Here is a 26,478-nt window from a genome sequence, read left to right as displayed (position 1 = left end):
TCTTTATTCTCGGCGACAACATGCTTTGCCAAGTCTCGTCGAAAAGTACAAGTTGTGTTATTTGTACCGGAAAGGTAAGTCAAATCGTCATAGTCGGTGATTCTTACTGGATTTGTATTTGTCATAGAGAGAGAAAGAGAGTACTGTATTACATTAGCCAACTTCTCGGAGAGGACTTAGTAGTGAAAGCTATGAGGTGTTTCTATGACTGGTGATGAATCGTGTGATGGTAAAACAAACTCCTGCAATGGGGTTAAGGTTGCGGCAGAGCTGGAAGGAAATCCACCCAATCCAATTTGCACGAGTGAGAAATATTGATTTCTCTAAAAAAATTTCTTCTCACAGACTAAGTTAATACCTTATCATATGAACTTTACTGGACCTGAGAAACTATGCTTTGGTGGAAAATAACGATGATGTGAAATGGACTTAACCATGTGGCTCAACTGAAATTAACGTAAAAGGAAAGCCTTTCTCTAAAGCCTTCTAGTCTTCTTTAAATTTTGGTTTCTGGCTACTTTAGTTTTTCAGCATTGTATTGTAGTTTTTAATTTATCTTTGTTGGGTAGAGGGCATGTGCTGTGGGTTTTGGTGTTTAGCGAATATTCTGAGCTTCATTACTATTTTAATGTTTCCTGTCTGCCCTACAATGAAATGAACATTACAATAACCAATATAACAATAAAATCAGTCACAGATTCCAAGCATAATGCATCAAAAGTGCGCTGAAACATAATTCTAAATAAACGCAGTTAAGCAAAAACAGGGTAGATAAGCATATTGTGAGATGACCGATTCCAGAATGCATTTTAACAGCTTTATCCGGGTGGTAATTGAGAACATTATCAAGTATAAATGACTGGTCATCAGCTGGCAGTGCATCCCCATCATTGTACCTGGATAGAATAATTTAAAACCCCATAGTGGGTTAGAGCATTGCCAAGCACCATGCAAAGATGTCTCAATATGGTTCGTTAGTTAGTTTTCATGACACAACTTCAATTTCTTTGCTTTCTTTGGAAATTTGTGCGTTTATCTTTGTTTTTTTGGGTTTGCTGATTTTCATGTGCTTTGTATTCATGATTGTTTATTTTGTAAAGGAAATGCGGGATATGATAGAGATGCAAGCAAATTTCTAATCTTTGTCTATCCGGTTTTCACTTTGTTTAATTTGATCTGATTTAGCCTCCTTTTCGTTGCTTTTGAGGAAACCAAATTAAATCTGCCTTTCGATCTTTGTATGTCATGCTTATGTTCTCCTTTATTGGGAGACTGATTTACTGTTTAAAATTGGTTACATTCTCTTATGGTTGCCCTTTTTGTTGGTTATGAGAAAACAAAGTGGATTTCTGTCTTTCTATATCATGCTTACGTTGAAATGTTATACCTGCCAAAACCATATGTTGAAATGTTGGATAGGTAAACGTTTTTTGTTCTATTTTTAGGACTTCATTAACCGTTTGGAAGCGCAGCCAACGATTCAAGAGCAAAAGGGGAGCAAGCATGTGAGGTAATTTTTTATGTTGAATTAAGTGGTTCTGAATTCAGTCGAACATTTGTGTGCAAGTTTGGTTTCTATATCTATCGCGATTCATGTTTGCAGTGATAGTATTGTAACATCAAATCCTAAAATGTATTGTGTCAAGAACCAATAAAAGGAATGTAATGTGTAAGTGCGTTTGATTATTCAAATGCAAAATTTTTAATTTTTAGAATGAGAGTTGCAATTAAAATTAACGGAGTGCTGAGCAGAAGTTTAATTAATTCAGTGTTGATAAATGATTGAAGGTTGCTCTATGATTCTATTACTGTTTTGATAAGTATAAGTTTAGATAACGAAGGGGATAGAATGAAAATGAAAGCTTAGAATCTGGTGAATAATATGTTGGCATGTGTGTATGTTCTCTTCAGGACAATCGGTTGATGTTTTTAATTGTATAATTTATTTTCCTTGGTCACGATGTACGTCCGATTGCTTGCCTTCCCATAGATGGGTTAAGTTGGACATCCAGAAGAATTTGTTTGCATAAGAACTTTTTTTTCTTTTTCTTTTCGCTGTGATCTGTTTTGTTAAAGGTGATGATAAAGATTTATCAATATTGTTTGTTTGGAGTTAGGTGGAAATTGGGAGGGAGTAAATTGTGATTCTAAACAGGACCATCGTGAGATATTCTTTTAAACTATGATTTATTTTCTTTGCTATAGTGCGGAAGACTTGGCTGCTTGAACAAGAACGACTGCTGCAGGGCGTTCTACATGTTTTTGGCTTTCAACATTTTTGCTTCAAGACTTAGCTGCTTGAACAAGAACGAAACACCATCTTAACTGCAAGGCAAAATATGTGTGGACTGCATGTTACTTCTGTTCCTTACAGAAACAGGCCTGCATGTGTTTTTGCTTTGCACGTTTGTGCTTGAAAACTTAGATGCTAGAATAAGAACGAAACAGTTTTTATGTTGCATAACCTACAGGATATATATTTTGCCACATTGACTATAACGGCAAGATTTGTGTGAACTTTATGTTACTTCTGTTTATTAGGGAACCAAAACGTTCAGTTTCATCCTGTTCATTGTACAATGTCTTTTCATGTCAGCTCAGTTGAATGTATATAAAAACGAAGCTGCATATCTTACGGACCTCATTCACTCATCTATCCCTTTCTTCATTTATGATTGCGTTGAATTTATTTAGGTAAAATGTTTCTTATTCATGCAGTTCAAGGTGATGCATTCAAGTCCCGCAGCAACGCGCGGGCATATTTTCTAGTTTATACTAACAGAGCATGCTGTTCAAGTACTACCTTGTCCGTCGTTATTCTTCATTCTAGCTGTTTTCACTGATGCTGTTAATGACCTTTGATAATTGTACAAACTTGCTTTCATTCTTTTAGTAAGTTTTAACCTAAAAAGCCATGGACTACTACGTCGTCAGTTGCAGTCTTCTGCTTATTTGTTTGATGTCAGATTACCGTGAAATTTGTCTTGAAGAAAACTGTAGTATTATATATAACATTTTCAAGGCACCAAGTTGTAGAACTAATGTTCCAGTGTTAGACATGTACCATCAGATCGGCTACCAACTCTCAGGAACTGTAGGTGTGGACCCCTCGAAAGATCTAACTGATGATGATATTCAAATGGCTATTCTAAACGCTTCTGGTGCAAAAAAATGGTCTATTTGTGCCTGAGGTGAGTATAATGATGATTACATGCTGTAGTTTTGCATTTTCACATGTATAAACTATAAAGGTAGTTGCGGATGCCTTTGGTTCTACACAGCATTGCCTGATATGTTTTTGAACTATTTTTAGGTCCCATTTGAATTTTTAGTAAGAAGACAAATTGCTGGATTGCTAGACCCAATCTGTCAGTGTCTGCGCTTGTTTATGATCAACTAGTGAAGGTGATATATGACTTATGCACCTGTCCTAGCCAGAAAGGGAGGGAAGGAGGGAGAGAACGGAAATTCAGCGGGAGAGAGGGAGGGGTTTGAGAATACAAAATTCAACACGCAGCCACGCTCAGATGCAATCACCAATCTCACTCGCGAAACACACCTGTCCTAGCGAGAAAGAGTTAAGTTTGTGAAACTTGCATCAGCCATGGTATCGTCCTTGTTCAAATCATCATACCTACAAAATGAACAGCAGGGAATCAGGACTTTGCCCAGGCTAAAGTACTGGGAACGTACAAAAAGGATACGAAACATTTAGAATTACAAAGACAACATAATGCATGAAAGAAGGCAAACCTGCATTGAACAAAATGGCAAGTTACAGCCGTATACAATATACTAAGAAATACAACACCATTACGGTAATGGAAATGCAGATCAGTGTTGAAGCCAAAATTAAAGAGGGAGGAAGTCAGGAAAACGTTTGCGTACATGATGAACGTTGAGTAAATAGTGTAATCACGAAGCATTAAGTCCTCGATATCATAGTCTTCGACAGCCTCTAGAACTGCAGTGACAACTGGATTGTCAGTTGAGTTTGAGACGAACACTTGAAACACCGCTACACGGGCACACAACCTATTGGAATAGTTGGGCGTGCCTGAATAGAGGAGGCACATGCGGCCATGATCGTCAAGACGGGTGAGAAAGCACTCCATGGGCTCGTAAAAGGGAGCCTTGAATACGTCCTGTAGCTGAGCTAGAAGCTGATAAGAATTGCTGTGCCCAAATGAGTCCAAGTTATAGGCAACAAGACGTTCTTTGCCGTCGGGCATGGCAATTAGAAAGCCATTGTATTCTAGAGAGCACAGAAGATTGGGAACATTAAATGGGACGTCATCTGACGAGTCCCATTTTTCTTTGAGTGCATCAAAAATGAACGAAAATTGGTTGGTTTTAAGGTACAGCTTGTGGCCAATAGCATAGTAGGAAACGATAGGGCGCCTGCATTTGTGGAGGGGGGAAGGGAGAGCTTTCCAGATTCTTGAATCAAAATCAAAATACTCGAAAAGTGGTTCAGGTAAATTATCAGAAAAAAGGAAGGCTGGATCTGTCGAGAGGACATATACTCTGTTTTTATACCCAAGGGTGACCACGATGGGGCTGGACTTCGGACCCAAAAGGTTGGGAAAGTTATTGTCCCTATAGAGGGTCTTGGATGACGGGTCAAAGGTGAAGACCTCTGTGTTGGGGCAGCTAATTTCAGGGTCAGGTCGAAACGTCCTCCCGTCCATCTCAAAATGAGGAACATCCTCATTCAATACAATGTTATAACCCCCAACGCAATGCAATTTGAAATCCATGACAAAAAGTCCCATCCGGATGGGAAATTTAGCTTTTGCATTGACAAACACATCTTTAAATTCTGGCCTCTTAGAAGTAGACCCCAATAATAATAGTTGAGTGATGTTTAGGCTGCAAACTCGCCCCATAAGCTGCATGCAAAAATAGCAATTCTTGTTCGACATTTGTATCTTGTCCTGCGTAGCATCAATGGTAGGATTGTGTCAAATAATGAACAAGATAAAATCAATCATTCATTCAATAAATTACGAAACCAATAATTAATATCAAGAGAACAATCAAAGAGAATAATTTGTAGCAATGTACTAGCGTGAGGCGTGGGCAATGCGTTCGAGGGTTAGCCCAGCCTATAACATGAATATTATTGTTAGTCTTTGACGAGGCTTATAACTTACTAGAATAAATTGATATCTTGAGACTATTGGTGAATTACTTTCATCATATTGTTATCATACATATCGAATAGCTAGCTATGGCCGTAGGTAAATTTGTAATGGACATCTTGGACCCGGTGGGTTGGGTGGGGAAAATCGACTTTTTAATGGGTGGTGTCCTCTGCCGAATGGTGAAGGTTGTGAACGCAACAAATCCGGGGTGTGAGTCTTGAGATAGCGGAGGTGGAAGCCGTAGGGTTTACTCCAAACCACGTTAAATCTCTTGTATTATTATTTTTAAGATGGTTTGTTTCTTCGCTTTCACCTACAATACTTTGTTAGAATTCGCTTCTGTTTGCGCAAAAAAATTACAACAGTGTACTGGGAGATAATCCCTCTTCTCTCTCCGATTCTAATCTCTAAGCTATCCATAACAAGTTTTGATTTTGTACTTTGATTCTGTATTTTGTAAGAAATTTTAGCGCTGTTTTGTGCAGTGATCATGTGTTTTGTTGCATAACAGAGCAACATGTAGATTTTGATGCGATATTTGATTTCTTATAAAATTATTTATAAGATTCGAAGAAGAATAAGAAGATAGCTATTAGTACACGGAAACCATTCATAAAAAAATAGATCCAACAATTATATTAACACCATAAAATTCCTAGAAAAAAAATGGATAAACCGTCGCTTAGATGACCAGAGAAAAGATAATATCAAGGAAGGAGAGGGAAAAATCAGACCTGCCTGTTGGAGATAAGAACGAGGAGGAGGGGGGGCAGAAGGAGGCGCAGTTTGATATTCGCGCGAAGGAGGCGCGGTTTGAAAGGGAACAGGGAAGGAGAACTTTTTTTATAGCGAAACCTAAGGGAACACGGATCCTCTCCGGTGCTAAAGCCTCCGGAGCCTATGAATCAAAACATCTGAACCCTTATAATAAAAGTTTTAAAAAGCACAATTGATTCTGACCGTTGTATTAAATTAAAGTTTTAAAAAATATAATAGATTTTCACCGTTGAATCAAATTTTAAGAATTCAGATGTTTTGATCCCTAAACTCTGGAGGTTTAACTTCGCCGAGAGGATCCGTGTTCCTTCTGAAGTATTCTTAGCTGATGTGGCCCGTGTTGCGGTTTACAGACTTACTCTTCTTATAGAATAAAGGGGTGGGACATGATCACCTCCACAGGCCCAATAGTATTCTAACATGTGTCCCAGCAATTACTTTTGTATAAAGTAGGAGGGGAAATCGCACTATTCATATGAACAGTGTTTTGGACCACATTTCAATTTATTTACAAGATTGCCACTCGGTGCTTTTAGCCAACTTTCTGGCTTCGTTTCCACTTTCTCAAACCCGAGCAGCCACAAACACCATCTCTGGAATAGCATCGGCACCTGCTTCCTAAAACCAAAACCACACAAACTCAGCTTCATTTTTGTAACTCGAGAGCTTCGGTGGGATGAAGGAGAAGTGCAGGGAGATGGACTCGAGTCGGCAGGCGGAAGAGATCTTCAGGGATTACATTGGTCGGAGAACCGAAGCCGTCCACGCTTTAACTAACGGTACTCCTATCTCTCTCTCTCTCTCCCCCCTCCGTTTCTCTCTCTTAATTTCCTTTTGGTTTTGGAAATCTCTGACCTTTTGGGTGATGTGGTTTTCTCATGTGGACAGAGAGAGAGAGAGAGGTCGAGCAAGGTTTCGTCGATTTCAGTCAACTTGGGCTACCCCCAACGTCCGGTAAGGTATCAATCTCTTCCTATCCTCACACTTCTCTGGTTTTCGCTTTGATTTTTTTATGGAAGGTTTGAGATTTCTTTAATCATACAATCAGCTTGCCCTTAATTATTCTTTCACTATATTTGACTATTATAGTCCTCTTTTAGCTACTCAAATGACACAATAAAAATCTCAAGAAAAATTTTCTCACTTTGTAATTTCCCTCAGATCCCTCGCTGATCCCTTCTCTCGCCTATGTCGTCTTACTCCACCGTTCGCATTAGGAAGGCCCGTGCGTGGTTTTTTGGGTGGGGATTTCAGATTTCAAAGGGCAGAGAGGCTGTGCTTCGTTACGATCGGGCCGAGCTTCTATCTGCAAATCGAGGCCCCGGTGAAGCATAAGCATTATAGGCCTGCGGTGAGTTCTAGGTCACCTCCTCCTTCTCCGATAAGCTTTCCTATATACATCAGTATTAAAAGAACAATTTCCAATATTTAATTTCACCATTTTCTCACACTTCCCGTTGATTGTCCGTCAAATTTGCAGGGAAAGAAGAAGGAAGGAAATGCCGCTAGGTACGTCACCAGGTCACAAGTTGTCAAGCAGCTTCAAGTCAGTCTTCCCCTCTTCAGGTCTGTCTCTGGTATTCAAGTTGTAATTTCTGTATTTTCACATGATTTATGTAATTTATGTTAATCCAGGGTTTAGGGTTTGTGCATTATTCGGATTTGGTGTTAGTTGCTGTTATCCAGATTTTCTATTTTTATGTGGAAATGAGTCGTAGCTGGTAAATGAGAAGCAGAGTAAGCAAATTACGGAGATACCTCCAGAAGAGTACAAAATGCCCCTGGTATGGATTGACTTGGATCTGACTGGTGAGGGTAAAATAATGTATGTTCCTTTTACCCTTTTGTTATTTGTGGATAAAATAATGTATGTTCCCATCATGGTTTCTTTTTATTCTCCAAAAATAGATTTTTAATATGCTGTTTACCGAAATTTCAGTCCTTGGAGTGAAGCTCCTTATAAGGATGCTGTAGGGAGAACGACATCTGGGAATTTACCTCTTAATGCATTTTTGTCTGAGGTATCTTCGTTTTCATTGCTACCCTGTTTAAATTAGCTTACATATGCTCTTCATGAATTTTTTTTTCCATTTATTTTGGATGATATTTATGTTTCCCTTATTTCTTTGTTTAAAGAATCTCCTTAGCCAATTGTAAATTGTAATTATATCTTTGTTTTTCTGTGATTCCAGTGGGCCCTCGTGACACTGTTAAATCCAAACCGAAGTTTGGCGAATTTGATATATGTTGGATACAATGGCAGTCCTGCTTCAGCTATCCATGTTACTAGAAAAAGATCAGTAGATCGTAAAAGGAAAAAAACGAAAAGAAATGTTAGCTGCTTTGTTTTTGGTCCTAAAAATGCAAGAAAATCCCCTTTTTTAAATTCATTCATAGGAAGGTATGGCTTTCCCCCTTCACTATACTCCGTATATTATAAATGTGAAGAGAAAGGGTACCACCATACCTAATCCCATTTTCTGAATCTTTGGTATAACAAAATTTATTGGGTGATAACTTCCTAGCTCTCAGATGCTGTTATAGTTCTACACAAATGAAATATTTTGCTCCTGAAACTACCCAATTTTCTTTTCAAACTGAGACAAAGCTCACTGTGTCTGCTATCCTTTTCCTGTTTGACTCTGGTCTATCTTCCATTTTAGAAAATATTTGTGGTGACTGTAGATTTATTCTTTCATTTGGCTTTGTTAATTTGTTGTTGCCAATTTTGACCTCAGGCCTTTCTCAAAGAGCGAGACTATACTTACTGGTGAGCGTTATGCGGTGAATGTCATTAACCAGATTGGGGTGAGTACTATCATATATAACACTTTTTGCTTTGAGAAAGGTAACATGTAAGGGAGGTATGGGTATGGGTTTTTAGGGCCGGTTTCTAGGGAGGTGGTCTGGTGTCAGTGCCTTCACGGGGTGGGGGTGTGATATGGGGGAGAGATGAGAGGGGGTTGGCTGCAGAGAGTGGGGGTGTGATTTGGGGGAGATAGGGGAGGGGGTTGGTTGCAGAGAGAAGGTGACGGCGGGTGCACAATTAGGGGGACAGAAAGAGAGTTGATTGGGTACAAGATTTGAGGGTAGGGTTGAGGGAATGAGTGTGTCGGCTGCAGAGAGATAGTGGGGTTGAGTTAGTATCTCTCCCTTTTTGTCGCTTCTCTCTTCCTCCATCTATGACATCTTTGTTTTGGGGTCAAAATATGTTTGCTTTTACATAGAAATTTGAGTCTTTTATTTATTTATTTATTTGGGTTTTTGTAGCTGATGCATATTAGGTTGTGTTTCTGGGTTTTATCACTAATTGTCAATTGGATTTTCTGGTTTCAAAAATAGGTGGAGGCATCGACTAATCAGCAGATGCCAGTGTATAATCTTGCATCGAAGATTCTTTGTCGGGTTGTCAATGTATCATTGAAGGTAGTGTGGTGGATGCTCTTATAAAGAAAACTAAGAATTCTGGATTTAATTGTTTAGCTGGTTCTTTTGTACTCAAGTTATTGGGCTTTGCGACGGAATAATATGTTTCTTTCGGCTGAATTATAGGCTGAACCAGACACTAATGAAGTATATGCACAAGTCACTTTACCACCTGAATCAAATGTAAGTTGTTGGCTTGAGGATTCTGATTTATTGTGTGGCGGGTAAAACTGATTAAGGGTTGAGATTCTGATGGTTTGATGTTATAAATTTTAGCAAGATAAGAATGCAGTGGAGAACGAAATAACATAGGGCACGCGTCCTTAAATAGGAAAAGACTTTGGTTAGGCAAAACCAAATTAAGGAAGAGAATAGGTAGAGGCTAAAACATAATCAAGTGGAAATTTTAGGTACAAAATGTGCAGTGAGTCAAGAAATTATACAATGGTATCCAGTTACTTTTCACCACGACCACTTTAAAAGGCTTAGTTCTTTTTCCAAGTGAAGAAATAAAACGGCACTTGAATCGTAGAAATATTAACATCTAGACTCAAATGAAAAGAACTGCATATTTGAAAGGAAAAAAACAAACCAGCACACACTTGGAAATAGCTGAAAATATTGGCAAACCTCACAATGTATGTGCACGCTTTAGTGATATTTATAATGAGGATATTTATATTAGCAAACTTGACTTATGCCCTGTACACATTCTATTGTTTAATTAATGAAGAAAACGATTCTCAATGTCTAGCCATTCATTTATTATCTTCAATGATTTGGAAACCTGCTACTATAGTTTTCAGAATGGTTATGTCACACTCTGCTATTCTTCCTGTCAAAATGGGGAATGTTTGCATGGTTGTCACTCTTCGAACAGGTTAGTGGGTTTCTCTGGATTTTCATTTTTCTCTATTGGGTTTCGATTAGTTCTCAAGTTTTTGCGTTTCTTGATTTGCTTTTCGTATTTGAACATAAAGTTTTTATTTCCTCATGAATCTGATCTGCCTTTTTCAAAGATATCTCTGGTTATAGCCTCAATCTACAAGCTTTGTGGCTGATCAGAGGCTACCGTATTTGGATTTTGTTGGTAAGCATAAAATTATATATATATATATATATATATTCATTAAGTTTGTATAATTACATGGGTGTTCTTTGAGTGATATGTACATATATTTCCTAAAAGAAACTGATTTCTCACACTATTTTCTTATTCTGCACCTTTGTTGAATTTTTGTCTTTTTATTTTTTTATATTTTTTTTATTCAATTCAAATGACCCAAATAAACACGTGTATATGGAGAATAATGAGTATGCGGAAATCAGTATCATTTGCTAAAATGTTTATCTTTATACGTCATGGTATATATGAGTTTTGTTGTTGTTGCTGCTTTTCTTGCCTTTGCACGTTCTGCTCTGAAATTTATAAATACATAGAATATTGTAATTCAAAGAAAAATAACTTTAGACCAAATTCTACATACTCAATTTGACAGGAATAAGGTTTCGAATTGGACGATTGGAAGACAAAAAGGTTATAATTGTTATGACTGGATTGAGCATGGTATGTTTAATTATGCAGATGACCATCTGTTTTACTTTGATTAATTTCGTTGGTCAGTGCATATCATAGATAATGTATTTAATAAATGATGTAGACACAGTGTCTGGCTTCAATACTACAAGTGTATTATCCGTTAGATTCGACAATTATTAAATCTTTTAGTGTAAATCTTAACCATTTATTTCCCGTATCATTCAATATTATTGAAGTATTTTCTGTAGAAACTTGCTGGAAAAAAATTGATGTAGAAACCTGTGAAAAGCTCAATGCAGGCATCTCAACTCAATTACTACAAACCCTATTCAAGGTGAAAGCTGTTGTACACTATGGAATTGCAGGAAATGCAGATCCTCAACTCCAAATTGGAGATGTCACCATCCCTCAATTTTGGGCTTATACAAGCCTTTGGAATTGGCAGGTATAAAACAATAATTTTCTTTAGAAAATTGGCTTTTGTTTGGTAATCATTTTTTAATCCCAGTTAATTGAATATCCAATTAATGGAAAAATGTATTTGTGCCAAATGCCATTTCAATTGAATGGTTAGTGTATTTGTTCCAAACAACATTCGAATTGGATGATTGGTTTATTTGTTCCAAACCCCAATATAATAGTATTTGTATTTCTGCCCATTTATGGATGATTGCTGTAGCTGCTATGATTGTCAGATTGTGTATGTTGGCTATTGCTTAACTGAGCAAATAAAGTCAGCAAAAAAGTAGATGCTATGTTAGTGTATGTCAATGGGGAGTGTAGCTATGAAATATATGATTACATTGATCAAGGATGATAAGTATAACAGAGTCCTAACTGAGCAATGTATGTTAATGACTCAGTGTAGATGGTATGCTTTGAATTTAGTGAGTTCTTTTGGGCAAGGGTTATCAAGTTTTTTTGTTGAATTTCTCTTGCTTCATTTAATTTTTTTAGATGTACAAGAGTAGAAACCTTCCGTGCAGAAGCTTTACATCCTCCCTCAACAATTTGTGTGTCTTTCTGTCAAAATTATTCATGTCTTCCTGTATTACGGCTTCAAAAAGGATTTCCATATTGTCCCCAGTCAATCCGAGGGTTCTATTTGATCTCTAAGAATTGTGGGAAAGAACAGGCAAATGCATCTAGACGGGTGGTTTGGTGGTTAGGAGACTTTGAGGGCCAATGGAGGCAGTCTATTCTTCCCATATTTTCTTTTTTAGGTTAGTATATGAAGCTTTAAGGAAATGACGTTATATCATCGCAATCTCATTGCTTGATTTTATTCAGCGTTGGTTTTGATATGATAGTATCCTGTTAACTATCCTATGGTACAAATTCACAAATTCTCATATTTAGACTCAAATGCTAATTGATTCTGAGTGGTTTTTAATCTTTTGATGATCTGGCATCCGGTTTGTAGATTTCTCTTATGCTGGGTTTTATCTTTCTTATGTTTTTTTTTTAAATTAAATTTTTTGGAATTTTTAGAATTTTGGGTCGTTGGAGGTAGAAGTTGGTTGCTTTGCTTGGCATGATGAGGTATATAATTATACACCCAATTGACTTTGATCTTTATGTTTTTAATAATTGAGAAAGAGTAGTGTTAATAATTGAGAAATATGTGTTAGATATGTTTACATGACAACTTTATCTTTGAGATTTGTTTGGTTTTGAAATTCCATCAAAAGCTATGGTTTTTGTGCGATTGATTTTGTGAGGGAGATAAGGCACAACCTTCTCATTTGGTTTTTTCTCCCTCATTTTTCAAATTCCTTCAAAATCTTGCAATTTGCCTTTCTAAATTAGCTTAAGAAATATTTCGTTAATTTGATCATTGAGATTGGTTCTGAAATTCCAATTTGTTTGAGCAATGACAAATTGGGATTGGTTTTTAAATTCCCCATTGAAAAATACATAGCAATTTCAGCTACTGTTTGTTAAGCAAATACATAGCTAATAATTAATGTCTGTTTGATTGCTGCAATCATTGTCAGATATTCCTTGGGAATAAGCATTGTTCAATTTTAATTGCAAATAACAACTGAAATTATCTTATTTATTACCACTATTGATTTGGATCTGTAATGCACAATGTTTAGATCATTTGATCGGTATTTCCTTAAGTTTAATACTGGCAGTTTGGCTGTGATCGAATTGATCCAGTCTCAAATAATGAGGCGTGTGAGATGATAACAGACTAACAGAGGAAAAGGAGTTGATGCATATGTGTTTGATTTACAAATTTTGGCAAATCCTGGCCATTTTTGGGTTTCCTAGTGATATATATCTATCTTCATAACCAAATAGCGATAACTTCGAGTTTCTAGACGTTTTAGTGTGTTTTGAGTCCTGCATTTTTGTAATGTTCGTGCAAGTTGTCACTAAGATCTTTTGGTTTCTGGCTACTTTAGATTTTCAGCATTGTATTGTAGTTTTTAATTTATCTTTGTTGGGTAGAGGGCATGTGATGTGGGTTTTGGTGTTTAGCGAATATTCTGAGCTTCATTACTATTTTAATGTTTCCTGTCTGCCCTACAATGAAATGAACAGTACAATAACCAATATAACAATAAAATCAGTCACAAATTCCAAGCATAATGCATCAAAAGTGCGCTGAACATAATTCTAAATAAAACGCAGTTAAGCAAAAACAGGGTAGATAAGCATACTGTGAGATGACCGATTCCAGAACACATTTTAACAACTTTATCCGGAGGGTAATTGAGAACATTATCAAGTATAAATGACTGGTCATCAGCTGGCAGTGCATCCCCATCATTGTACCTGGATAGAATAATTTAAAACCCCATAGCGAGTTAGAGCATTGCCAAGCACCAAGCAAAGATGTCTCAATATGATTCGTTAGTTAATTTTCATGACACAATTTCAATTTCTTTGGAAATTTGTGCGTTTATCTTTGTTTTTTTTGGTTTGCTAATTTTCATGTGCTTTGTATTCATGATTGTTTATTTTGTAAAGGAAATGTGGGATATGATAGAGATGCAAGCAAATTTCTAATCTTTGTCTATCCGGTTTTCACTTTGTTTAATTTGATCTGATTCAGCCTCCCTTTCGTTGCTTTTGAGGAAACCAAATTAAGTCTGCCTTTCGATCTTTGTATGTCATGCTTATGTTCTCCTTTATTGGGAGACTGATTTACTGTTTAAAATTGGTTACATTCTCTTATAGTTGCCCTTTTTGTTGGTTCTGAAAAAACAAAGTGACATGTGGATTTCTATCTTTCTATATCATGCTTATGTTGAAATGTTATACCTGCCAAAACCATATGTTGAAATGTTGGATAGGTAAACGTTTTTTGTTGTTATGTGCAAGTTTGGTTTCTATATCTATTGCGATTCATGTTTCAGTGATATTATTGTAATATTGAATCCTAAAATGTATTGTGTCAAGAACCAATAAAAGGAATGTAATGTGTAAGTGCGTTTGATTATTCAAATGCAAAATTTTTAATTCTTAGAACGAGAGTTGCAATTAAAATTAACGGAGTGCTGAGCAGAAGTTTAATTAATTCAGTTTTGATAAATGATTGAAGGTTGCTCTATTATTCTATTGCTGTTTTGATAATTATAAGTTTAGATAATTTTGATAATTATAAGTTTAGATAACGAAAGGGATAGAACGAAAATGAAAGCTTAGAATCTGGTGAATAATATGTTGGCATGTGTGTGTGTTCTCTTCTAGAGAATCGGTTGATGTTTTTCGTTGTATAATTTATTTTCCTTGGTCTAAATGCACGTCCGATTGCTTGCCTTCTCATAGATGGGTTAAGTTGGACATCCAGAAGAATTTGTTTGCATAGGAACTTTTTTTTTCTTTTCGCTGTGATCTGTTTTGTTAAAGGTGTTGATAAAGATTTATCAATGTTGTTTGTTCGGAGTTAGGTGGAAATTGGGGAGTAAATTGTGATTCTAAATAGGACCATCGTGTGATATTCTTTTAAACTATGATTTATTTTCTTTGCTATAGTGCGGAAGACTTTGCTGCTTGAACAAGAACGACTGCTGCAGGGCGTTCTACATGTTTTTGGCTTTCAACATTTTTGCTTCAAGACTTAGCTGCTTGAACAAGAACGAAACTCGATCTTAATTGCAATGCAAAATATGTGTGGACTGCATGTTACTTCTGTTTCTTACGGTAACAGGCGTCCTGCATGTTTTTTGCTTTGCACGTTTGTGCTTGAAAACTTAGATGCTAGAATAAGAACGAAATAGTTTTTATGTTGCCTAATCTACATGATATATATTTTGCCACATTGACTACAAGGGCAAGATTTGTGTGAACTGTCTGTTACTTCTGTTTATCAGGGAACCAAAACGTTGAGTTTCGTCCTGTTCATGGTACAATGTCTCTTCATGTCAGCTCAGTTGAATGTATATAAAAACGAAGCTGCATATCTTACTAACCTCATTCACTCATCTATCCCTTTCTTCATTTATGATTGTGTTGAATTTGTTCAGGTAAAATGTATCTTATTCATGCAGTTCAAGGTGATACATTCAAGTCCCGCAGCAACGCGCGGACACATTTTCTAGTTTAACCAAAACTCAACGCCGTCCCAACTCCTCGTCTCCTCTGTCACACTCAACCTCTCTCTAACTTCATACTCAACCCTTCTCTAACCCTTTCTCTTTCACTTTCTTTCAGACTCTCCATCTCTCTCAACCCTCACCATCTTCACCTTCTGATAGAGAGGAGGAAGAAGAAGACGGAGCGAAATGACGGTGTTTCACTTCTTCAACTGCGCCATTCTGACGTTCGGCCCTCACGCCGTCTACTACTCCGCCACGCCGCTGTGCACCCCTCCTACTCTGTTTTTCTTCGTTCGGATCTTTTACGCTCTCACAATTCACACCCAATTCACTTCGTCTTCTTCCCCAAATCAAAACCCTAACTCGATCGTGCGATTTAATTGTGCAGATCGGAGTACGATACGCTTGGTACTTCCGTCAAGGCAGCTGTGGTTTATCTCGGAACAGCGTTGGTGAAGGTTCGTTAGTAAATTCGTAGTTAAATCCACTGACATGATTAGAAAAATCGCATTTTTATGTTAAATCATATTAATTTGATGTAATTTCAACAGAAATGGCCGCTGATGGTTTTTGTTTGTTAAATCTGTGCTCTGCAGCTGGTTTGTCGCGACGGCTTGGAGATTGGCGTAAGTCTCTCCGCTCGATCTCTTTGAATTTGGATAGAACATGATATTGCCAATTAGATTTTACAGATTCTTATTTATTACCCAAATCATGATTAGGAAAAAAAATTTGAAGTTGCTTTCGTCAAAGTTTCCTCTTTGCCTTTTCATGTGCCAGAATGGTTAAAGAATGAAAATTTGGCAAGATTTCATGGTATATATCTCAGTAATCACACGCTAATGTGAAAAATGTTGAAACGGTACGCTATTACGTACTTACAGGAGAAAAAGTATTTGACAAATGTGACTTACATTTCTGGAGAAAAAGAACTTGCATTGCTTCACATTTTCCCTTTATTAAACATGTGAATTCGCCCCAATTTTTTTCCGTTTTTATTTGGCGGTGGTTGATTAGTTTTTATACCAATTAGTGCGATTAAATTGAATGTTAATTATGAACTTAATTATGACCTCACAATTAGTAATTTTGGTTATTTAATCCATTTCTGTAGCAATTGGTGGAATGGCTTTCCTGACGTTTTTAGCTATCAAGGGCTTTTTTGTGTGATGGACTAACCATTTATTTTTTGTATGATCAGGTAGATTTAGTAGGAGGTTACTATGATGCCGGCGACAACATGAGCTCGGACCTGCAGCATACCCTCGACGCGATTCGATGGCAACCGACTACTTCCTAAAAGCCACTAGCATTCCTGGGGTTGTCTTTGTCCAAGTTGGCGACCCTTTTGGTGATCACAACTGCTGGGAGAGGCCGGAGGACATGGACAAGTTGGCGACCCTTATGGTGATCATTCCGTTTACGGTGTGCTTTTTTTAGTTAACTGAAAAAAAGGCTTTTTATTCTTTGGTTTTCAGGACTTCATTTACCGTTTACAAGTCAACCCCGCAATACCAAAGTACAAGAGAAACAAAGATTAGAGGTAATTTTTGCTCTAACTTCTTTGGAATAGTTTCTAAGATTTGTATTGTGCATTTGGCCAGTGTTAACTACCAAATCGATTAAAAAACATTCCGTAGGGGTTGGGCCACCATTCAATTACCTATGGAATTTATAACATGCAATCAATTTCTTTTTAGTTGAGTTCAAATAATGTTGATTGCGCTGTTGTAAAGCTTTTTTTTTATAGTTAGGTTGAAAATCATATCGATATATTCTTTATTTAGTCATTCCAATCTGTAACATATGAGATTGTTTAGTTTGATGTTTCAATTAAAATTTGATCCTTTTTTTTTGGTGTGAAATTATAATGGAATTGCAAGTCAAGTATATCTTAGATTCTTGGTTGCATACTCACCTTCCTACAACTATTATATTGTCTTTTGACTGATGGATTTTTATAATTTCATGGATCTATGGTTACAATGCTTTTTATAATTTCCTAGATCTATCTTTTTTGTTCGTTCATGATTATGTTGAAAGTTTTTCAGGTTAAATGTGTCTTATTCATATATTTAAGACTGGTGTATTCAAGTTCCGCAGCATCACGCGAGCATATTACTAGTTTAACCAAAACTCATCGACCTCAACACTGTTTTATTATTATTTGTTGGAAAGATAAAAAAAAAATAATAAAAAAAAACAGACGCGCTCCCATCCCCAGCACAACTCAGCGGCAACCGCTTTTCCCATCGTCGTTGCCGATGAGCCTTCTCTCTCACCCGTCTCTCCAAACTCGTCAACGGAAAAAGAATAGCTCTTATTCAAGCGGATTTCAGTCATCGACTATTTGAATCGGAGGCAAGACGATTCGATTTGTCGACTCCGATTCAGTTTGATTGGATTCCACTTTAAACTTGGTTTCCCTTATTTGCTCGGAAACCGAACAGAAAATTAGCAAACTACAATCGATGGATAGAGATATAGGAACGACCTCGCTGAGCGGTTTGAGGGGTGACCAATCGGATAAAACACCGCCTTCCACGAACAGACCTCCTCGAAATTTGTATTTTGACGACGACGACGATGCTCCCATTTAAGTTGCTGTTGGTCCTTCTCACCAGCCATGGTTGTTGCTGCCACAGAGAGACAGAAGGCCAAGGATCATATTGCCTCTTCCTATATTAATCAAATTCCAACTAATTTGATCAATTATTAATCAAATTCTTTCGTGGGTCTGCTGGAGGAGGCGGAAGACTTTAAGATAGAGAATCGGGGGCTTTGACGACGACGGTGAGGACGAGGAGTCGGAGGAAGAAGTTGAAGGGATTGAGAGTGTCAACTGGAGGAGGCGAAAATCAGTTTTTATTTTTATTTAATTCTTTAGGTTTTTTTTTATTAGTTATATATAATAGTTGCCAGTGTTAACACTGTCAACCATCTCTCACACCAAAAAAAGAAAAAAAAAAAAAAAAAAAAAAAAAAACCCATCTCTCATGGATCCAGAGCAGCCCATCCTCTCACGCGACCCCCCTCCAATCTCTCTCATCTCCGGCGATCCCACTCCTAATTGTTCTCTTCTCCTGTGACCCACCCTAATCCCACACTTCTCATCACAGAATCAAATGATAATAGTAAAAAATATCTCCAAAAGACATCATAGATAATGGATGCTAGTGCACCGAATTGGGTCATTAAAATATATGGAAGTATGCTAGCATCCATTATGTATGACGCCTTTCGGAGATATTTCTGACTATTATCATTTGATTTTGTGGTGAGAAGTGCGGGATTGGGGTGGGATCACCGGATAAGTGAAGAATAAGGGTGCGTCACCGGAGAAGTGAAGGAATAGAGATGGATTCTGCAAACAGGCAAGAAGGGGAGAAAGAATATGGGTTTGGTTATGGAGATGGCAAGTGACGGGTGTACTAATATTATTGGACCGCATAAGGGAGTATCCAAGTATTATTTGGGTGATAGAAATGGTATGTGACGGGATAAACAATTAACAACACGCATTGTCTATATGCCCACTAAGAGGAAAAAGATTATGCAAGTGAAAAAAAAACGTATTTATATAAAACAGACATGTCCCTCCACCTAAGGCTCGTGCACTATCTGGAAAAAAAAAAAAAAAAAAAAGGACCTTTTGTATCCATTCCAATTATACTCTTATGGAGCATCTCCCTCTACTGTTCTCCACCAGCAATCAACAACTGATGTCAATACGTTTAGCTGCTTTAGTAGAATTTAATTAATTTCATGAAGGAACTATATAGGAAGGAATTACATATTCTGTAAAGAATGCAACGTATAGAGTGTTGTAAAGCAAATGAGGAATCTATGAAGTGTAATTGAGAGTAACAGCAGATAAATGGATAACATATACAGTGTTGTCCTGGAGAAGGGTATACATAATGTAGAATATATAAAGTAAGCTGCAAATGGAATTTGTTATTCTAGAATCAATGGTTTTTGCAATTGTAGAATCGTTGTTAATTTGTAGATTTATTCATGCATGGTGTTTCCATTTTTCAGAGAGGTTTCGTAGATGTCTTTCTATTTATTTAGTTTATGAATCACAATGTGAGAATTAATGGTTGCTTCGGTTAATGGTTGCCTCAGTTTATTCTTGAAAATTATTGTTGTTTTGATTGATGGCAGCCACAGTTGACTTCACGATTAATGTATGCCTCAATCTATTGTGGGCATAGCATATTGTTTCCTTGGTTTATTGCTGCTTTAGTTTTTTCAGTGTGTTGTTACCTTTTGAGAAAAAAGACGATATTTCATTTCATTTCAAAAATTTGACAAACTAAGGAATACATGGTATGGAGAGGTCCTCCTCAAGTGTATCACAAATGATAATAGGAGGTTCATCAAAGTAAGTACTCACACCCCCCGAGTGAAGGGCGAACGTAGCAAGTCGATGGGCAACTGAATTTTGCTTGACGACGAACATGGGAAACAGAAACTTCAGCGATCATTCGCACTAGGAATTTCGCATCCTCAATGATTGGTCCAATGAAAGACAAATCCACAAAAGGTACAACTAATGCAAAAGTAATGTCACGCCCCGATCCCGACATACGTCCAGGATCAACACGTGACGTCACCATATAACCGTATATCTAACATACCTTGCCTTCGGGATATGGGCAAAATACAACTCAAGATTCGAATTGCATAGTAATTTTTTGTATACTTTATGTTGCATCTAACCTCTTACCCTAAACAAGAATTAAGCCATTCGTAGTTCACCATTTGTTAAACTCTGAACTTTTTGTAAAACACTTTCTAGCAGAAAACAAAGAGTACCATGCTTCATATCAACCATAAGTCAAACAAGAGTTGTCATCTTGCCATTCACACACATGTGAATGTGATTTCCAACACCATTCCACAATCACATCAATCAATAACACATACAACACACCAAAATGCAGGGCTAGAGTGACAAGTTTGGTCGAAGCCTACATCTCTGAAGTTTCTCAAATAAATCGAATCCAAAGAACCAACAAGTCAAATGATGTGATTTTGGACCATTCAACGAAATCCAACAATATCGGGTTTCATACCACTCAATGGAACCAAAATACCAAGCGAGATTCCAGACCACTCATCGAAATCTAAACCAGGATATGATTTTGGACCAGTCAACGGAATCGCAGAGTAGAAGGGATTCCAGACCTCTCAACAGAATCCGAGTGGATACGATTCTGGACCGCTTAATGGAATTACGGAGTACAATGGATATTGGACAACTCAACGAAATCCAAGCTGGATACAATTCCAGACCACTCAACGGAATTGCGGAGCATGAAGTATTCCAGACCACTTAACAGAACCCTAGCAAAACCCAGTTTCGGACCACTCAACGGAACCGAGTGGAAATCCAAAAATACAAAACAACGGCTCGAAGAAACAAAACATGAATCAAGTTACTCAATTTAGAACGGCTCAACGAAACGAGAAATGAAACAACAAAACGAGATATGAAACAAGCTTCAAAGCAACAAACCCCATGACAATGGGTTAACAGTCCACTACTAACCCCCACATTTCATCACATCATACCAATCATGCAAAACAAACCACATTTCAAATATGTACTTCAAATCACATTTCATAGATGTTTCCAATCCACAATCAAAATCACAATTAATAAACATAGATCGATGGCTAAATATAAAAATAACAATTCAATAAAAATCACATATATTAGTCACTCACTAACCAACGTAGACTCACTAGACTTCACTAGTCTCTAGTAATACGAATTTAGTATTTAAAAACGATTCGAAACATGTTGACCAAAAGATAACTCTCAATCAACGGTAGAGTCCACAATCCGCCGATCAGATTTCTAATCTGTAACTTCCCAAGAGTCTCATTAATCTTCTAGAACAATATCCTAAAATTTCAAAATGACCCAACGGTCGGATCTCCGCAAATCGCTAAAATTTATTGGTGGTCAACGTTTAGTTTTACAAATTAAAAATTCAATTTAGGAAGATCCATAGTCCGATTCCTAATCCGTAAGGTCCTAATGTCCTTAAATATTACATACTATAACGCCCTAAAGTTTGATGTCAATCCAACGATCATATTATCGATTGTCAGAATAACCAAGTGACGGACTTCAACGAAAATATACTTAAACAATATAATTTTGTCAATTAGATGTCAAATATAGAATTGGACCATTAAATTTAGCCTAGGAAGGCCAAGTGATGTCTCAGCCCACCCGCCGCCCCAACTTGCGGGAAAAAATGTCTAATTCCAAAAATTACCAAATTTCACCAGCAGGTAGGAGAAGACTAGGGGGGAGAATTTTCATACCTGATTCGACACCTGGAAATGGACAAATGTCTATGAAATCGCCGGAAATCTCTCATAATACTGTGAACGGCGCATCCACTGTGCGACGTCGTTCGACGTCTGATGGACGGTCTGAGATATGGTACTTGAAACTGGTGACGAGGGGAACCCAATCCAAGTGGTCATGGAAGCCGCCGTTCATTGGATTCGTCGGATAGTGGCTGGAAAGCCACGGCAACCCTAGGAAAATCGTGGCCTCAACTCACCGTCTAGGGGATTCAATCGGATTGAAATTTAGGTGGGTAATGAACCTGGGATTACAAGCTGTCGTTTGGGGGTGCTGGCGATGGTCGCCGTCATTAGAAAATCGAAGACTAGCACGATTTAGGAATCGGGTTACGCTCCGAGTCGGGCGACCTGATCGCCCCATTTCGGTATTTCCCTTTCCTTTTTTTTTCTTCTCTCTCCTTCTCTCATTGGGCACCTCTCCTCCTTTCTCTCATTTCTTTCTTCTCTCCTCCGTCCACTTCTCCCATTTCCCTCCTTTCTCCTCTCATCCCTCCATCTTGGCCACACACGTGGCACTATCTCACTGCTCCAGTAAATTTAGAGCCTTCTAAATTATAATCAAATAACCATTTTACTTGTTTATATCTCATTCGTTATAACTTCGTTTAACGAATGGTTTTCACCTACGCATTCCTAGAATCGAGTTCTATTTGAAAATATTAATTGTGACCTCAAAGGGTCTACAGATTTTAAATAATTATTTTCAAAACTTCAAACTTTACAACTAAGTAATTAAAATTCTAAATTAACTAATTTAAATTAAATTCACGCAAAAATAATATAATGTCCCGCGACTTCAAAATACGTAAATTATAATAATGAAATCCAAGAACGGGATTTCATAAGTAATCTGAAGTGTTTCACTCTCTAAGATAACATTTTGATATCCTCTTTCACTCACCAACTCAAGCCCAGTTCGAACAGCGAGGACCTTGATTTGTGCCGGGGAGAAGATGTCCTGGAAGGCGCAAGTAGCAGCACCCACGAACCCTCCCCACGAGTTCCTGAGTACAATACCCCCTTAGCCTCAACAGAGTTCCAAGCGCCATCAACATTTAGTTTGAGCCTGCCGGATGAGGGCCTAATCCAACGGATGATGGAAGGCCTGCATTCATTACTTGGGGGGCACCTAGTGATAATCCAGCCACTAATCCATAGTACGACAAGCAAACACGTGTGGAATGGGATTGGGTTAATTTCCCCATAACTTGGCATTTCTCGTCGTCTAGATAGTTGAAATAAGCATGAGAAAGCCAACAAGCATACTAGCATACTAAACTTTATACTGAATTTCAATCAAGAATAGTAAACAACAATTATCGAGCTTTTATCTCTTCCAACAGCTGAAGTCGATCCTAAACCCCACTCGAACATTTCTCCGATGCAATTAACATTATTCGGATAGCATCCCAAACTAGAGGTATAGAAAATTGAAAAAACTAAAATGTATTACTGTATGATAGACAGGCAAAACCTAATTGCAGACTTAACGACTAACAACTAGAATTAAGCACGGAAATGAAGCCGAACCTGATGAATACCACACTGTTCACAGTCAAAGCAAGTGCCATTACAATTGGATTATATCACTTACAGCATAATTCAGTTTTGCGAAACTAAAAAACAGCAGCCATAATTGCTGTAATTAGGGAAGGAATTATATTTAGGGACACTGTCATTAGTTGAATTAACAACAGAGTAAAATTTATATATTTCTCTCTATGGTAGAATTGAGAAAGAATTAAAAAGCCCAAATTCCAATTAAAAAATGCAAACTTTGTATGGATATTTAAGCTTTACCTGTAGATCCGCAGCAGCAAAAGCAAACTGAATCCAATGGGAGCCATGTGAGAGAACTTCGAAGGAAAGACGTCAGATGGAGAGGGATGACGCGTCTGGATGCCCGGCCTTTGACACACTATCGGGTGAGTTTATTGATCTGGTTCACATATTTTGTCTGCATGCAACGTGACAAAATACATGTCCTGCAAGCTAGGTTATCACCGTAGTGATTGCAAAAGATAAAAAATAAAAAAACTTTCTTAGACCGTCCACAGCACGTAAGTTTGGAAGTGGAATGCCAAAAAAATATACACATATCTCGTTATCAGCATGTAAATTTGTCATGTCAATTTACTAAAGGAGAGCGTCAATAACCAGCGCTCAAATTTGACGGCATAATGTTTTTCAATAGGTTTTCGAAACACTCCTAATTAACCATATTGTTGTCCAATAATAAAAACCCAATCAAAAACCTAATGAAAAACATTAGACCTTTAATTGTACAAACAATACAAAAACATTCTGTACAACAATACAAACAATTAATAAACAAACAGTTATTGTTGTGCAACAACAAAAATTTAGGGTAAGTCAATGTAACCTGCAATGTTAAATCCCAAGTCGGCAGCACACTCCTTCATGCCCATTTCATTTTGCATAAATTTATATCAGTACATCTGATTTCAATCTGATTAAATTATATCAATATATCGCAGGCAATAGGCATCGAAGCAACACAACTGTCTTTCCATGAATTTTACACATAATATAGCCTATCTCCGATTTCCTTAACAAAAATTCATGGACCACTCAATATTTAAAATTTATATGACCATGTAGATTCAGAACAATACTGTTAAGAGCATGAAAATTTTCTGCAGGCTTTTTTCTCCTCATGATTCAATATTATTTACAATTTAACTTCTCTGGTACAATTAGTGCAAATGATTTTAACTAATGTAAACATTTCAAGGTTTTCTAGTTGGTAATCATATTGGATCCCATCAGAACCAGGAGTGGGTGCACTTTGATCTCCTTGCCATAAGTCAACGGCAATTACTTACTGTTCTAACTGTTCTTGTTCATTTGAGTAAGCTATCAGTATGATGACCATGCTGATATTTTGAGCATGAGTTAATTATGAAAGTTCCATATGAATGCAATGAACTAATATCACAGCTCTTCTAAAAACAGAATGCAAGCAATGAAGCATTTAGATCAGGAAGCTATTCAGAAGCAGTGGAGCATTATACTGTTGCCTTATCTTCCAAATTTGTAAAAAGAATAAATTTTAAAAAAAAATTAAAAAAAATAAAAACCCATCCTGCTTAAAAAATTAGCAAGAATCCAACATATTTCAAAATTTTAAATTCAACTAAAAATGTAACAAACCCAATAAATAAAAAAAAAAAATGTTCTAAACCAACCATCCAACAAACCCCAAAAATGTTCAAAACCAGCAATTAAATGCATTGGCAGCAGAGAAGGCTTAAGCTACAACCACAGAATTTAACGAAGTGACATCCCGCTTTCCCTTATCTATCTATGGGGTATTACAACATCAATTCAATCTCGTTTGAAAAAATTAAGCTGCAAGCTCCATGAGCCATCTATTGCATAAAATTAGTTAAGAAAAGCCTTCAATAGATATGCGAAGAAACATCAAGCAAATAAGTAACTAAACAGATGATACTTACCACGAACCTGATCATTAACTCGAGAGGACACAAACAGGGGGGTTCTCTGCATAGCAAAACCAAAGTGCATCCAACTCCAAGGAAAGACTAAACAAACACACAAAATGCATAAAAACCCAAGAAAAGTAGAAACTGTTACGCATCTGTATTTATTCTCACAGATAACGAATATAACAATTTGATGATCTTGTTACTCAAGCTCCAAGGCATGAATCAAACCAATGGTTAAAAATAATCCTGGTGTAACCATTGATTATCGAGCTGTTTATTGAGATTCTTAAATGTCTGAATTGTATTTCGATTCTATACCTCACAACCCAAATTATCCAAATGAAATATGATTAATTCAAATAATTATTTGCTTCCTCTACACAACTCAAATTAATTCAAACGAAATATGCACACCCAAATTAAGAGATCAAACGAAATCTGCACAACCCAAATTGATAATGATCAAACCCTAATTTTCAGAATAATGATTAAAATCGACAAAAAAATGAATACAATTGACACGTTACCATTGATTCGAGTCCTGGTAAGGAGTGCGACGGTGAGACGCTGAATCGATTTTGTCGTTGAAGAGCTCTGGAGCAAAATCGGTTTGTTGTTGAAGAGATCTCTGGAACAAAATCGGGTTTGTCGTTCAAGACCTCCCACTCCTACTCACACTCCGTCTCTCTCTCTCTCTCTATGTCTCTCGGTGTCTCTCTCCCTCTCTCTATCCATCTCAGAGGCGGCATGGCCTCCCATCCCCGAAACCCTCACCGAATGACAACAAACCTAAACCCTCCCAATCCGTCCAAAACCCCACGGACAAAATTACCGTTCTAAATTTTAAAAACTACCCAACCAACCCAGACGGCTTTTTTGTAATTATGCTGAAATCGAAGGGCGTTTAAGTTACTGTAGCTTAGGGTTTTAGAACAGATAATGTCGCGACCCCCCCTCCTCCTTTTTTTACTTCTGCAGCATCACAGGTCTCTCTCTTCCAGCTCCTCTCAACGGCGAGGGCGAATTATCTTGTAAGTGTCTACATTTGCATTTTTTTTTACTGTTATTGTGTAAATTTACTAATTATTTTACGAACTGGCACTTACATTTTTATTATTACTGAATTTACTAATTATTTACTAACTAGCATTTACATTTTTATTATTATTGTT

The 26,478-nt window shown here is 37.2% G+C and overlaps 3 protein-coding genes and 3 long non-coding RNA genes across 11 annotated transcripts; 4 read left to right on the top strand and 2 right to left on the bottom strand.

The window, feature by feature from the left end:
* The first annotated feature begins 1,401 nt into the window (after positions 1-1,401).
* LOC137730125 (uncharacterized) lies at positions 1,402-2,565 on the top strand. Its single transcript, XR_011068085.1, has 2 exons — positions 1,402-1,510; positions 2,206-2,565. It is a non-coding gene; the product is annotated as an uncharacterized lncRNA (long non-coding RNA).
* A 425-nt stretch (positions 2,566-2,990) lies between these two features.
* On the bottom strand, positions 2,991-5,944 carry LOC137712140 (uncharacterized). Its single transcript, XM_068451277.1, has 3 exons — positions 5,882-5,944; positions 3,889-4,937; positions 2,991-3,634 (listed from the first exon to the last, which is right to left on the bottom strand). Exons 2-3 carry the CDS (start codon positions 4,923-4,925, stop codon positions 3,565-3,567), a joined length of 1,107 nt encoding a protein of 368 aa, XP_068307378.1. The 5' UTR covers positions 4,926-4,937; positions 5,882-5,944; the 3' UTR covers positions 2,991-3,564.
* A 571-nt stretch (positions 5,945-6,515) lies between these two features.
* LOC137728642 (uncharacterized) lies at positions 6,516-7,946 on the top strand. Of its 2 annotated transcripts, none has more exons than XR_011067930.1 (6): positions 6,516-6,703; positions 6,813-6,883; positions 7,086-7,286; positions 7,405-7,490; positions 7,560-7,749; positions 7,864-7,946. XR_011067930.1 is itself a non-coding variant. In XM_068467374.1 (6 exons), exons 1-5 carry the CDS (start codon positions 6,601-6,603, stop codon positions 7,564-7,566), a joined length of 453 nt encoding a protein of 150 aa, XP_068323475.1. In that variant the 5' UTR covers positions 6,516-6,600; the 3' UTR covers positions 7,567-7,749; positions 7,864-7,946. The 2 variants fall into 2 exon arrangements, 1 of the variants encoding a protein (XP_068323475.1); XM_068467374.1 differs by having other exon boundaries at positions 6,817-6,883; positions 7,086-7,275.
* Positions 7,947-9,790: 1,844 nt separating this feature from the next.
* Positions 9,791-11,335, top strand: LOC137728410 (uncharacterized). The gene is made up of 4 exons (XR_011067924.1): positions 9,791-10,230; positions 10,370-10,440; positions 10,850-10,917; positions 11,180-11,335. It is a non-coding gene; the product is annotated as an uncharacterized lncRNA (long non-coding RNA).
* A 4,128-nt stretch (positions 11,336-15,463) lies between these two features.
* Positions 15,464-18,264, top strand: LOC137714856 (uncharacterized). Of its 4 annotated transcripts, none has more exons than XM_068454007.1 (4): positions 15,464-15,706; positions 15,832-15,905; positions 15,995-16,069; positions 16,645-18,264. In XM_068454007.1, exons 1-4 carry the CDS (start codon positions 15,630-15,632, stop codon positions 16,668-16,670), a joined length of 252 nt encoding a protein of 83 aa, XP_068310108.1. In that variant the 5' UTR covers positions 15,464-15,629; the 3' UTR covers positions 16,671-18,264. The 4 variants fall into 4 exon arrangements, 2 of the variants coding, with proteins under 2 accessions (XP_068310108.1, XP_068310097.1); XR_011065477.1 differs by having other exon boundaries at positions 15,465-15,706; positions 15,832-15,901; positions 16,645-18,263; XM_068453996.1 differs by having other exon boundaries at positions 15,467-15,706; positions 15,832-15,901; positions 16,040-16,069; positions 16,645-18,263.
* Positions 18,265-22,523: 4,259 nt separating this feature from the next.
* Positions 22,524-26,119, bottom strand: LOC137713246 (uncharacterized). Of its 2 annotated transcripts, none has more exons than XR_011065291.1 (3): positions 25,834-26,119; positions 23,637-25,402; positions 22,524-23,061 (listed from the first exon to the last, which is right to left on the bottom strand). It is a non-coding gene; the product is annotated as an uncharacterized lncRNA (long non-coding RNA). The 2 variants fall into 2 exon arrangements; XR_011065292.1 differs by having other exon boundaries at positions 22,524-22,983.
* Between the last annotated feature and the right edge of the window lie 359 nt (positions 26,120-26,478).

Source organism: Pyrus communis, chromosome 1 (assembly GCF_963583255.1).
Source record: "Pyrus communis chromosome 1, drPyrComm1.1, whole genome shotgun sequence".
Lineage (NCBI taxonomy): Eukaryota > Viridiplantae > Streptophyta > Magnoliopsida > Rosales > Rosaceae > Pyrus > Pyrus communis.
Note: the sequence above shows the minus strand (reverse complement) of the source record. Positions and strands in the feature narration are given on the sequence as shown.